Here is a 13,521-nt window from a genome sequence, read left to right on the forward strand (position 1 = left end):
TATCTATCTATCTATCTATCTATCTATCTATCTATCTATCTATCTATCTATCTATCTAGCTCTCTTTTTTTCTTATGAAATAAAAGCTATATTAACCCAATTAGTGCCCATGGCAGGGACAAGAGAATGGAAAGAGGAATGAACGTTGTCATTCATGGGGTTTGTGCATGATGCACATGAGAGGTTGCAGAGTAGCCTACCTCCCACCCTCGAGCTCTGTGTCGCTGTCATAAAAAATATCAGGCATCACCATTTTTAAATCAACTTCTCTTCCTCACACACTCTTCCGTTCTGTCGTTATAATAGCAATGATACATTCGAAGATGTGAAACGTTTGATTTTATAATCTGTGAAATGAAAATTTGTGCAGTGTGTCCACATTCATGATGTCATCAACCATTTTGAAATGAAAGGAAATGCAGCTGCCCACACAGATACAGTTAAATAAGATAATTTCCGGATGATATTAATTCTTTTATTGTCATTTGGTGTGAAAGATTAGCCCAGTTTATGTGAAATTTCTGTTTCAATCTGTGTCTTGAGGAGTTTGTTTTCATCATCTGTCGCACATTAATTCCATATATGGCTCTTTTTTTAAGCTTTGACAGAAATAGATTCAGTCTTGTCTTTGAGCAGGGCTCAGTTTAAAACATATAAAGAAATCAACTGTGATCAGCTAAACATTGTCTGAATTAGCAGTTGCTCACAGGGTTTGGACACAGCTGCCAATACTTATGTCTGTGTCATTATTTTGAAATGTGTGGGCACGATCAATATCTCAGCTGTGGACACTGAAAGGAAGATATGAGGGATTGAAAATGAGCTGGAGTCAGAGAGTAAGCAAGGCAGAGAAATCAGAAGAAACTGAGCTAGGAAAGTGTAATGGAACATGTTGAGAGTGAAGCTGAGCTGTATGGGGAGAGGGAGACATATCAGAGAGACTTTGTGTAGTGAGACGTTGTAAAAACAAAAGGATATGATGTAAGAATGGACTGCTGCGTATGCTCTTAGCCCCCTCCCCCTACTCCTTTCAGCGCTGTTGCGGATTCTTCTGCAAACTTTGTTTTTATACCCTCAGGGCTACCTGTGATGCATACAAATGATCTCTGACGCTAATGAATAATTTAACCAAGATGGAAAAACTCAGATGAAAAGCATCATGTTTAAAGCATTGTTTTTGTTTCTCGTCTTCTGGCTCAGATGTACATTCTCAACAATGCATGCGATTTATTGATGGTGCATCTGTTGAGCAAGAGGTCTCAAGCAGTACCATTGATGCTACATTTTTATAAAGTCTTACCTCCACCTTACTGCTTCGGCATAATCAGAGGTTTTGTGTGGGAGGTGAAAGTCCTTGTATAAGAGAAAAATGCTACAACTTTAAGAATAGCTGCTGGCCAAAGCCTTTGATAACTGCGTTTTTCATTTTATTTTATGTTTTTGCTTCCATGTGCAATTCTCTCAAATGATCTCCTCCTGCTTTCCTACTATTTGCTTTCCGGGATCTCTCTCTTTACTCACCTTCCACAAAAACATATATTTAAATTTGTGCACAAGCACAAGGATGAAATTTAATTTGTGAAACCTTCCTAAAAAAACAAGAAAATATAATGTGTTTAGTGCTGATTTTATGTCGGCTGAAACACAGATAAGAGCATATAAAAATATCATCTGGCTGTTGAGGATTAGTCATATTACTGTCATCCTAGGGGCATAACAACCAAACAACAACCAATGATGGTTGCTAACTATCTAGGTCAGTCGCTTTAAGTAGTTAATCGCTGCACTTTATTTGCACTTTTATTCTCTAATAAAGAATCACAAATGAGTAACTATGTGTTACCGAATCAGTTCAGATGGTTGACATGACAGAGAAAACATGCACTTGTACAGCTAATGCGCAAGTCCCCATTTCTCACAAACAAAGCAAAAAGCAAGTTTATTGATCAAACGGATTGATGAGCGCAGAAGCTGGGCTGTCGTCCTGTCTATAAGTGAGAATAAGCAGATGATCAAATTACTTCCACTCTGTGAGGCTGCGGAAATGAAGCTGTGCTCAGATGAAAAACCTTTGGCACCATTAATAGCCGAAATGGTTGACATTGAATACCACTTTACATTCAGTATGATTCATACGCCTGTACATTATTTTCTTTTACATTTTGCCTGGAAGCACACAACATTGCAATCCGGATAGAGACAATTATCTGGTATGAATCTTTAATGACCACATTCTTCGGGAGGATGGGAAATGCTGCGGCTGATGAAGTAGACCTGCTGAAGGACAATTCAAACGGCTGCAAATAAAGTCCACAATGTGCCAATGTTGTGTTGAAGATCATGCAACCAAACGACTGACATATATATAAAGGACACCATCATAAAACAAACTTAAATTAAATGTATATTAGTTATTTTAAAATACTTTTTCTATGTTACTACAATTTTATACACACACATGTACATGTAAATGTGCATATATGTAATGGGTATGTGGGTATTATTCGTGAAAGAGAATAAAGATTTATATGCCTCTGACAGATGTTCACAGTCCATGTAACCATTTAAAAGCAGTGCTGAAATAGGCCTACGTGTATACTATATATGGAAATTGTATTCCAGTCCTGAATTTATGCATTTATTCAATATAAAGTGAGAGGCCTGGTGGCTCACTGATTGGATGGGGAGATGAGCCCCCAAAGTGACTCTGAAATGTACATTCATATGCTGCCTACTGTAGTAAAATATGCACACTGTCCCTCGTTTAAATTGCACGAAATGTGCATGAGGCGGAAAACTCCTCTGAATAAGTATCCCCTCGCCCTCTTCTTCAATAATCACTTGCACTCTCCCTCGTATGCTTCGGCCTATCCTTTCCTTTTTTCAGATTTTTTAAGCATTGATAGTGGTCTCTCTCTCATTTCATAGTGGCAACATTAATTGTGTAAATACATGAGGGTCATAGCACCTGGACGCAAGGGAAAACACACCATAGTTTAAAGAAATACATGTGGAATAAGCACATTCATATTAAGGAAACATGTGAATACTTTTGGTGGCTGACATTGCACACCATTACTCTCATACTACTTCCCCCACCCTTACCGGCAAGGCTACTTCTCACACACAAAAAATGCACAACAACACACAGGGATGAGTCAGACAAATGGTTCAGGTGACCCCTCCCCTCACCTCTGAGTCACCGCTGACGTAGTGTACAGGAGCAGCTTGATATTAGACGTGTGACTAGACCTTGTCCTCTTCATTTTTCACGTCTCAGTGGATTTCTCTCTTGCTGTATCTATGTTAGATATGTGACAGGCTGCCATATGGTGAAACTCTCTCAAGAATACAGATGCTCTGTTGGAATACTGTTTCTCCCTCCTACCTCTCCCTGCTCTCACTCTCTCTCTTGATTACCCCAATTCACATCCATCTGTCTTCCTTTTAAGGCTAATCTATCTCTATGTATTCTACAGACAGGTGATGTATGTGCTCTCACGATGCTATCTGAAGAGGAAGTACAAGAGTAGGCAAACAGACTTTTATAACAGTCTTAAGCTAAATGTCTATTTGCATCACCTCTCATTTCTATTAGGGCGGTGATCAGAAAGAACAGATGTGGAATGATTAGGAAACTTGTCTTTCATCGTTTACTGTCTTTCAACCTCCTCCTGAGAGACACCCTCTGGGTATCCTGAATTGTATGTCACTCTTCACTCTCCCCAGCTTGCTTTCGGTAGGCCTCATTCAGCAGCTGTATCTCCTCACGGTACCCTGAGTTCTCCTGCGTCTGCCGTTGGCTGTTCCGCCGATGGGCCTCCACAGTGTCAGGTATAGTGATATTGATGGTCTCTGCCTCTGGGTTGCCACCACTGGGGATGAGCAGAGAGTAGGAAGCGGTCTCGCCCAGGTCACAGGAGACGAATCGGTTCTCCCGACGAGAATAACGCAGCGACGGCGAGCGGGCGTGGGTGGAGGACTGGCTGATGTTGGAGATGATGGAGACACTGTCCATGGCCTCTTCGTTGTCACAGATCTCCAGAACCTCAAGGTGAATCTTGACATTGGTGTCCCCCACACCAGCTCCTATACCCATCCCCAGTCCGATCTCCATGCCCAACCCCATGGTGCTGACGTTCACGTCTCCAGCCTGGCCTCCTGGCGCCGGGTCGTCTGCGCTGGGCTCGTGGCCAACTGATTTTGAGCGATACACTTCCACCTTTGAAGCAGAGGAAGATTTATAATTCAAGTTATTCATAAACAGTATGGGGTCACAGTGTAATGCATCATTAGTTAAGTTTTTTCTGACACTGAAATATTTTTCTAATTCAATTAACCCAATTTCACCACACGGATCGCGCATGGCTAATCATTAGACATCTTGGAATGCAGTGTATACAAACTTTTATCAATGTATACATGTCTTATTTCACTTAATGTCCCATTTCTAATAATTCCACAGATTTGTTATGGGGCTATTTCATTTCTCTCTTTACTCCCAAATCATTCGAGCTATATACTATTGCCCCCAGATGCCAATGGGCCATTAACAAAGTCTATGTAAACTAGTTTGTTTTTGACAGTATTTGGTAAAATTGAAGTCTGAGTTAAAGGAATAGTTTGACATTTTTGTGAATTACACATTTTTTTCCAAGAGTTAGATCATTGAAATGACATATGACATGTGATTTATGAAACTAGAGTCAGGTAAAGATTCACTTAGTGTAGCATAGAGACTAGGTGCAGAGGGAAACAGCTGGTCTGACTCTATCCAAAGCATCTCTACAGCACACAACTCCTCGTAAATCCACAACTTGTAGTTTTTAGTTCTGGTTTGAGCTATCTCCTCTTGCTTCCAGTCTTTTTTTTTAAGTCACCTAGCTTCATTTAGTCACAGACATGAGAGTGATATCATAGTTTTCCTTTAACTTTGAAGAAGCAAGAAAACAATAAGAATTTTCTAAGTCACATGATGAATAACCTATAATCAACAGGAATTGAACCCTAAAAAATGTTAGAAGAGTCTGCGCTGAGAGCTTGTACCTTCTTGGCATTGTTGGGGGAGATTTTGAGTCCGTCACTGCTGATTTCATAGGTGGATAGAGAGAGGGTTTTCCCCGTGGGTGCTTGCAGAGATACGGTGCCCTGAAAGGCGCACAGGGGGATCGACAGACCACCTGATGACCGCTGCGTAGGAAGACCAAAGAAAAGAGTAAAATTAAGTTCAGTCAATATCCACCACAACAATTCTATTGATGTATTAACTTGGAAGGTCTCAGTTCATGGGAATATTATTATGCAAATTACTAAATTTCATCTTCGATGCTCTACATGCTATTGAGTACAAAGCGTAATGGTCCTTTAGCATCTCGTTCCCTTTGTTCAAACTAATTGCGCTTAGACCATCTCCATGATGTCAACTCATCAAGGGCAAGGAGATGAATGTGTTGACCAACCATTTCTATTCCAAGAGTTAATGAGGCTTAATATATAAATAGGGCTCCATCATATAAGCATCCAGAGACCTTTTAGGCTCACAGCAAAAATATCTTCATGATGAGCTATTTAGCTGTTATCAGAATTTGTATAATAACTCATTTGATATGAATAATACAACTTCAGTGTGGTAAACATTCATCAAATTTCTTCTGAGTTTCTTATCACACTGTCGTCATTTTTCAATTACAGGGCTCATTTATATCACTCTCATTTTTAATCATATTTTAGATTTTCCGGTGATATTTGAATATTATTTTCCAAGAGATTAATTTACCACACAGTACATCAAAGTGAGTCTCTGTCAACATGATGTGTGTTGAGAAAATGCATATTGCTGGCAGGGGGAAGTAGAAGCATCCTGTGGTTTGACAGTGGGAGGCTGTGGCAGGTCTCATTAAGCCGCCTAAATTATTTAGATTAGTTCAATGTAATGATCTGATTCTGACTGTGACACAATGGAAACAAGAGGGATGTCAATCATGTCTGTTTTCCTGTCATTGTCTTTGCATCATTTGAATGAAGAGAGACAGAGACAGAGGGACAGAGAGAGAGAGACCACCATGTTGAGCTAAAAACACATCAAGTAAATCAAATAATGTTCTTTGAGGATCTATTGTGCATTGCTTTTTCGGAATTGATTTTGCAGCATGGCTCTATAGATGGCAATGAGCCTTTTCACAATTTTGGCCCAGACATAAATATCTCAGGACCTATTGAATTGATTGCCATGACATTTTGTTCCACAAATGAAGAATCCTACAAATTTTGGTAAACCCCTTGACTTTTCATCGAGCATATTTTATATAGACATTTATGGTTTGCAGTCAATAAATCCTTTTGACTTTGTTGATCTTCACACTTTTCATCTAACACTATCTATCTAGTCACTTTTATTATGGTGAAGACAATCATGTTCCCCTCAGGATAGATTTTAATAACGTTAGTGATCCCACTTTCATCTAGTGCCATAATCATGTCAAATTTTGAATTTGTGACCACTTGCAAAACTAATGACATTTCCATTGGTCTTAGCTTGACATTGTGTTTAATGTTAGCATGCTAGCACACTAAACAAAGATAATGAACATTGTAAATGTTAAAACCTCAGGATGAGATCATTGTGGGTTTGCTAAATTTAGCATTTACTTCAAAGCACCAATCTGCCTCAGTACATTCTCAGAGAGCTGCTGTCATGGCTGTGGACTCTTTTTGTGTCTATATTTTGACACATGAAAAACATAAAGTATGAACACACTACCTATTTTATATAAGAAACACTGTCAGGTATCTGATATTGAGCCATACAGACTCTAGCATGTTATTGATTCTTGTTGTGTCATTTTCTTATTTTACCGTCCATTTCAAATCAATAGTTGTTTTTTTTCTTCATTCTCCAATTTGTACCTTGTTGGTGAGAACAACACTCATTTACAGTTTTTGGATGTGCTGTCAGGAGGGTTAATAGGTTTCAGTTCCCTACATCTGAATGCACATTAGATCTCTGTTTCCCCTCTGGGAGAGGGCTTGTGAAGGCCCCCCCCCCCCCCTAGTCTGTGCTTGCTAGCAGAGAGCATAAAGTCACAGAGAGGGTAAAGATGTCTTTAAGCTCTAATTCCACCTCCCCCTGTGGATGCTGAAGGCCAGAAGGGCTGACAGTAAGGAGGATAGACGCTGGGTAATGACATCTAGCCTGCTAACGAGGAACAAGCCATGAAGCGCTATAAATCCCAAACTATTTATGCTTGGCTTTTATCTGTCGTTTGGCTTTGTGTGTACATACAGTCGACTGTATTCTGTATGTGTATACATCTGTGTTTGTGAGATAATTTAGAGCTGTATGTCTGTTGAGACTGTGTTTGGGAAGGGGGCGAGGTTGCAGGCTCTGTGTAGCTTAATTTAGTTTTTTGTCTTTGTTATGAGTAGTGTGTGGCCACACAAAGGGATAGTATATTGTGGGTTATTTGTATATTATACCCGCAATTAATGAATAAGGCCTAAGGGAGCATAATGAATGTTAGTTTGCTACTAAGAAACTGTGAAGTAGGGCATACGCAGAAACACACACACACACACACACACACACACACACACACACAACACACACACACACACACACACACACAAATTAACAAGCCGGCAGTGAGCATCTCAGACTTATACATGATGCAAAGTGAGTGCCAAAGCCAAGCTGTGGATGCATGCTCCGTGGATTTTGCACCCTCTGGTGATTTTCAAACCAAAACATTTCAGACTTATAAGTAGAGCAGAGACGCAGAGGAAGAGGGACAGAGATAGTGAGTGTGTTTGTGCATATGCACATCAATGCACGCATGTTTCTACCGCCTGTTCATGTTCAAGCTCATAGTGTCATTGCTCTAAAAGTCCTAATTACTATGCTGTCATGCCGTTTAAGAAGGTTATGCATGTGGCTGCTCTGCTGTTTCTCTGGAACAGAGTGAGGCATCTGTGTCTGGTATTTCCAATTCCACGATACCTTTCATTGGTGCCAACAAAGGACAGAGATAATTTAGCTTCTGCTAGGCTATTACAAGAGCACAGGATGTCAACAACAAAGAAAGAAATGGATTTAAAATGAATTATTGTATCGTGTTTCATGTGCTTGTAGCAAACTGTCTTGAGGGAATAATACATGTACACATTATTAGTACAACTAATAGTTGAGTACTGCTTTGAATCTTGACAGACAGATGATGCTGCACTACAGATGCATCAATGCACAGCTTGTGTTTGATTCAACCAAACCATGAATCATAAATGGATAGTGTTTAATTTTCCATGTCAATTTTCATATCAAATCACAGCTATGCAAACATATTCACAAACACACATAAGAGAGCTTAAGTTCAATGGTGGTTACAGCTCATTAATACTGATCCTGAAACTGTAAACACTGCCTTAAATCCCCAAGGAAACCACAAGACTAAATCAATGAAATAAGTTGAGCCTTGAGACTTGATTAGATTTTAGAGCTGAGCAGCAATGAATGAATATTTTGTTTTGAAAGACAGGCTGACATTTCCTGCGAGTGGTATTCTGCTGATAGTATCTCGATCAATTATTCTATTAGTCAAAATCCATTGATGCTTAGCACTAGCACACTTAACAAAGATAAGCCGAGAGAGGAGAGGAGAGAGGCTAAGGAAGAGGGGATTTTAACCATTTTATCTTATTCACATGCCCAGCTTCCCGTCTGTCAGCTTGATTATAGAGAGGCATATTCACTGATGCGAAAAACCCCCGAACAGAGATAAAGACCAACAAACAGAGAGTCAGACAGACTTTCAGACAGTCAAGAACGCACAAATATGCACACACTTCTCTGAAGCCTGGTTATGTAAGACTGCATCCTAGTCCAACAGCTGTGTGTCTCTGTATCTCTGTACAGGTGCACTGTAATAACACAGCATTTCATTTCCCCTTTGAACAAAATGTAAACACAGAAATAAAGATTGAACAGAGATTGAAAACCCATCCATTTTATGGTCATGGGAATGCTAATCCCATGACCTCCTAAATGACCGTCTCTAGAGTGCATCACCATATGTTGCACGCTAATGCAGCAGTTGTTTGACTAGTTTAGGAAAGCAATAGAGTGTGAGTGGGGAAACAATTAATCCCAGCCATAAACAACAGAATGACAGATGAAAATGACTTAATTAAATGGTTCAACATGAGACTAATAAACTGACGACTCTGGACAGTGGCGTACCTGTCTGGGTGTCCTCTCTGATTTACTCCTGCACCACTCCCAGTCTGTCAGCTCGATTTTCCGGCACTCCTCATGCGACAGCCTCCTCTCAGGGCCCTCGAATACAGACGATGTATCAGTGAGATTGTGATCCTGCTCCCGGTTGTGAGAAGGAGGTGAAGAGACACAGCGGAAGTCGTCATCATCTCCGTGGTTCTCATGAGGGAGTGAACAATCAGCCAGTACCTCTCCTCCACCGGTCAACACTTCCAAGTGAAGGTCTGCAGGAGAGGAGCTGTCCACGGGGCAGGTGGTGCTGAAATCAAAACCAGGCACCAGGCTGGAGAGTCCGCCACTTTCCAGTGCATCAAGGTGGGTATCGGGAAAGTCGCAGTTAAAGAGGCTGTGATAGGCAGGCTTCTCAAGGGGTGGACTGTTATGGGACACGGTGGCATGTGACAACTTGTACACTCCATAGCCTTGTTGGAAGGAAAGGTTGAACTCAAATCTTCTTTTCATCACTGTATAAAAAGTTATTGAGAATAATTTCATTACATCTTCAGTACTATTTTCTTCATATAACAATGGGAAACTTGTTTAGGGGTTCATTATGTAGAAACACACTTTATGGTGAATTGTTGGTAAATTTCTATGACTTAATTTTTTTACCTGAGGGTTCCTGTGTTGGATCCTGTTTGCAGTTAATGAAGCAGCCACATGGCATGTGGATCCAGCGCTCAGACAGCACAAATAATGGAGTGACCACAGGGGCGAGCAGAGTGAGAAAGAAGCTCAGCGTCTCCAGGGAGTAGCTGCGTGCATTCACTGCGTGGCTTAGGAGAACCAAAGTCTGTGAATGAATGGGAAGGGGAAATTAATTGACTGTGGAGTCTGTGCTTCAATATGCATGAGAAGTGTGGAGACGGAGACACATGAATGTAAATAAAGCCCATACTGGGCTTTTTTCGCATTTCCTTTTCTTTTCTTTTTTATTTAAATATGTATAATACAATATGAAATAGGTGCAGTATTGTACTATGTATGGGTGTACTTATTGAAAATAAATGTGTACATTTATATTGTTTGTTAGTGTTTATATGACTCTGCCATTTTGGACCAGCAACAGGTACAGTATTGTACTGATATTGACTTACATTTTTCTAGAAAATAATAGAACTGTAAATGATACAGATACAAATAATACAAGTCCAAAGAGGAACCATCTAAGGTAGGCTTGTTTGTTTTTTTAAAAAAAAGAAAAAAGAAACTCATTGTGAATTTCAAGTTGTATTCATTGAATTTCTAATCAGTGAAATGTTTGACATTTTTAGTGCTAATCCAAGGTTTTTGCACATTTTTCAGTGTTGCAAGTTTGGCATGCCAATTCTGTTTGCCTGTCATTGTCTGCTGGCTGCACAGCATTTATCACCTCAAATTATTTATTTCTTTGGTATGAGAAATTATGAAACGGAGGCACTCATTGTGTCGCATCATGTAAAGTATTTCACAATACAACCCAACGAATGCTGCCCTTTAAGTATTGACTAGAATCTGCCAAATACTGTTCTCAAGGCCTTTAAGGGTTCATTTAATAGGAGTTCTTGTTGGCTGTTGAGATCTTCTCTTACTTCTCTTTGTTCCCCCTATATGGAAACAATTCCATATTCTTTTATTATTCTTTGGGGTAGAAAGTACAATTGATGACCCAACGAGAGATGAGTTCTGCTCACCTTCCCCATCAATAACAGAAAAAAGTTGGATGAGTTTGAATGGTGCGAACAGGAGTTTTATGTTTAAGTGATTTCATTGTAAGCTTCAATATATATATTCAACATAATGAGACAGTTCCAGTTTGGTTTGTGGTTTAGTGGATTTTCTGTCAGACTACCATTTCAACTAAATGGTCAACTAACACTTTTCTGTTGGAAATGAGTACAAACATAAGATGTTAACAAAAACATAAAGAATTTGAAGACTACTAGATAACATGATCTGGCAAAAGGCATATGCTGAAAATTCTCATGCTGTTGTTAGAATTTGGTTTTTGTATCACGCTGCTCACCATCATTGGCATCCATAAAATGACTCGGACAAGCGCCAGGATCATGGAGAAGCGCTTTTGTGCAAACCCAACCGGCGTGTCCCCGACGGCTGCTGTCCTCTGCCCGCTGACGGACACTGGGGACAGCCCCCCGCTGGCCTCTTTCTCCCTGAGCTCCGTCCCGCCTGAACTCGGGCTCAGCTCGTTGTAGGCACCGAAACTTGTGTTCAGGCTGTCCCTGGAAAATGAAGGAAGTTCACAGAGGGGAGCGGAGCCACTCAGCCCCCTCTCCATATCCAAGTAGCCCGGGTACAGTAAAGTCTTCTGGGGCTCCCTGGAGCACAGCAGCTGGTAGGTGAGGGAGATGAAGAAAAACAACAAGGCGCAGAAACACAGGGAATATAAAGCGAAAAGCAGCAGGGTGTAGAAACTGTCACTCTCTGGGAAACACCCGACAGAGACCTGCTTGAAACTGCCCCATCCGCACAAAGGTAACACGCTGACGGCGAGGCTGACCGCCCACACACCGGCGATGGCCCACATCACTCTTAGGGGCCGGCGGACGGATTGAAGAACTCCGAATCTCTTGGTGACATAAAAAGTGTAAGCTGCTATGAGGCAAGCCTTCATGTTGCTAGAAACACCCTGGAACACGTACAGAAGTCCAGATAAAGTGCACAGACTGGCCGAGCCTCCACCTCCAGCTGTCTCCCACTGCAAGAGCATGAACAGGGAGACGGGGACCACGCTGAGAAGGTCGTCCACCGACATGGAAGCCACGATAAGACACAGGGAGCTTTTCCTCCTCATTCGGAGGAGGGAGAGCAGGGAATACACACCTCCGACAAAGGTGGCAGCGGCGAAGATTACGCACAAGCCGAAAATCACCAGGCGGATTTGCCTCTCCAGCTCCGAGGGGACGTCTCTCTCCTCGTAAGTGGCCGTGGAAAGGTCGCTCTGGTTGGGAGCCGGGGAGCTCATGTGCGTCGTAGACATTTTTTTTTCAATGAATGAATTAACTTCTCCGTCTCCTTTGGCACTTTTAGTTGGTCAAATCGGACTCATTATCCGGTGTAGCGGCGCTGCGAAGATGTGAGGATGTGCCCAACCTGCACCGCATATATATATATATATATATATATATATATATATATATATTTTTTTTTTAAAACAGCACACCGTGGAGATGGTGAGAGAGACATTGGGCAACATCCCTCTCCGATCCAACTGTTCGAAGCTTTTTTCCCCCCCCCTCCACCCCCACCACCACCCGGTGCCTTGGATGCTGGAGCCTCCGGGAACCCGTTGTGGCAGGGACTTGTGTTCACCGTTCAAACAGCGTAACCAGGGCACCTCTCCTTTCCAGCTGCCGATTTACGCGCTGTCGTCATCGTCGTTTCCTCTCACGGTAGTCATATGGGGCTGGGCCAAACGCTGCCTACTACTACTACTACTACTACTACTACTACCAGGGGCGCCGCTAGGGATTTTGGGCCCCATGAAAAGAATCTTTACAGGGCCCCCAACACAGCGGCAAAATTTTTTGATGCTATTTTACATACAATTATGCATTTTAATGGTATTTTTGACTATCATTACCATATTTGTGAAAGAAGAACAGCATGACAGTTGACATGTACAGTAGGGGAAGAACTGAGCACTCTGAATACTAACTCACTAACTCTGAATTTTTTCTGTATTATAATTTCATCATCATTAGGGGCCTCTCTGGGCCCCCCTCCATCATGGGCCCCTAGAATCCGTCTCCTTTACCCCCCCTTTTCGGCGCCCCTGACTACTACTACTACTACATTTTCTGTTTTGAAATCGGTCACACGCATCCGGCTGCGCTTTTTCATTTGTGGCTTGGCTCGACCTTCCCCTCAGGTCATGACAAATACTAACCCCCCCCCAACCCTTCCAATGCAAATCTGCTTTTTAAAGTAAAGGGGGCCCATGCCATAGTGGTTAAACCCATTTGAAAAGCGACCTAAACATCTAGACAGTTTCAGCAGATTGCCTTTCATTACTCCATTTTCGGCTTAATGTATCCAGTCAGGAAACGAAATGGCTCTCTAAACCAGACTGTAAACAAAGAAAGCCCAGTTTAGTTTGAGTGCAAGTGTGTCTGTTTGCATTTAATCCAGTGTGTTATACTGTTGTCAAGTGGAACAGCACTCGGAGGCAAGAGGAATACCCAAGGCAATGAAGTACTTTAAAGTTATCCTTGCTTGACTCATCCAAATGAACAGTGCCATAGGAAAACATA

The 13,521-nt window shown here is 41.5% G+C and overlaps 1 protein-coding gene across 1 annotated transcript; it reads right to left on the bottom strand.

Annotated features, from left to right (window-relative positions):
- Positions 1-3,709: 3,709 nt before the first annotated feature.
- LOC129096504 (probable G-protein coupled receptor 149) lies at positions 3,710-12,248 on the bottom strand. Its single transcript, XM_054605309.1, has 5 exons — positions 11,274-12,248; positions 9,881-10,061; positions 9,233-9,732; positions 5,047-5,190; positions 3,710-4,222 (listed from the first exon to the last, which is right to left on the bottom strand). The coding sequence occupies exons 1-5, from the start codon at positions 12,246-12,248 to the stop codon at positions 3,710-3,712; spliced, it is 2,313 nt and encodes a 770-aa protein (XP_054461284.1).
- Between the last annotated feature and the right edge of the window lie 1,273 nt (positions 12,249-13,521).

This window comes from Anoplopoma fimbria, chromosome 1, assembly GCF_027596085.1.
Source record: "Anoplopoma fimbria isolate UVic2021 breed Golden Eagle Sablefish chromosome 1, Afim_UVic_2022, whole genome shotgun sequence".
In the NCBI taxonomy this organism is placed as follows: domain Eukaryota; kingdom Metazoa; phylum Chordata; class Actinopteri; order Perciformes; family Anoplopomatidae; genus Anoplopoma; species Anoplopoma fimbria.

Coding starts and splice junctions, on each gene's coding strand:
- LOC129096504 (XM_054605309.1), bottom strand. CDS start 12,248: ATGTCTACGACGCACATGAGCTCCCCGGCTCCCAACCAGAGCGACCTT. Junction 10,062..11,273: donor TTTTATGGATGCCAATGATG/GTGAGCAGCGTG, acceptor ATTCATTCACAG/ACTTTGGTTCTCCTAAGCCA. Junction 9,733..9,880: donor TCCAACACAGGAACCCTCAG/GTAAAAAAATTA, acceptor CTTTTTATACAG/TGATGAAAAGAAGATTTGAG.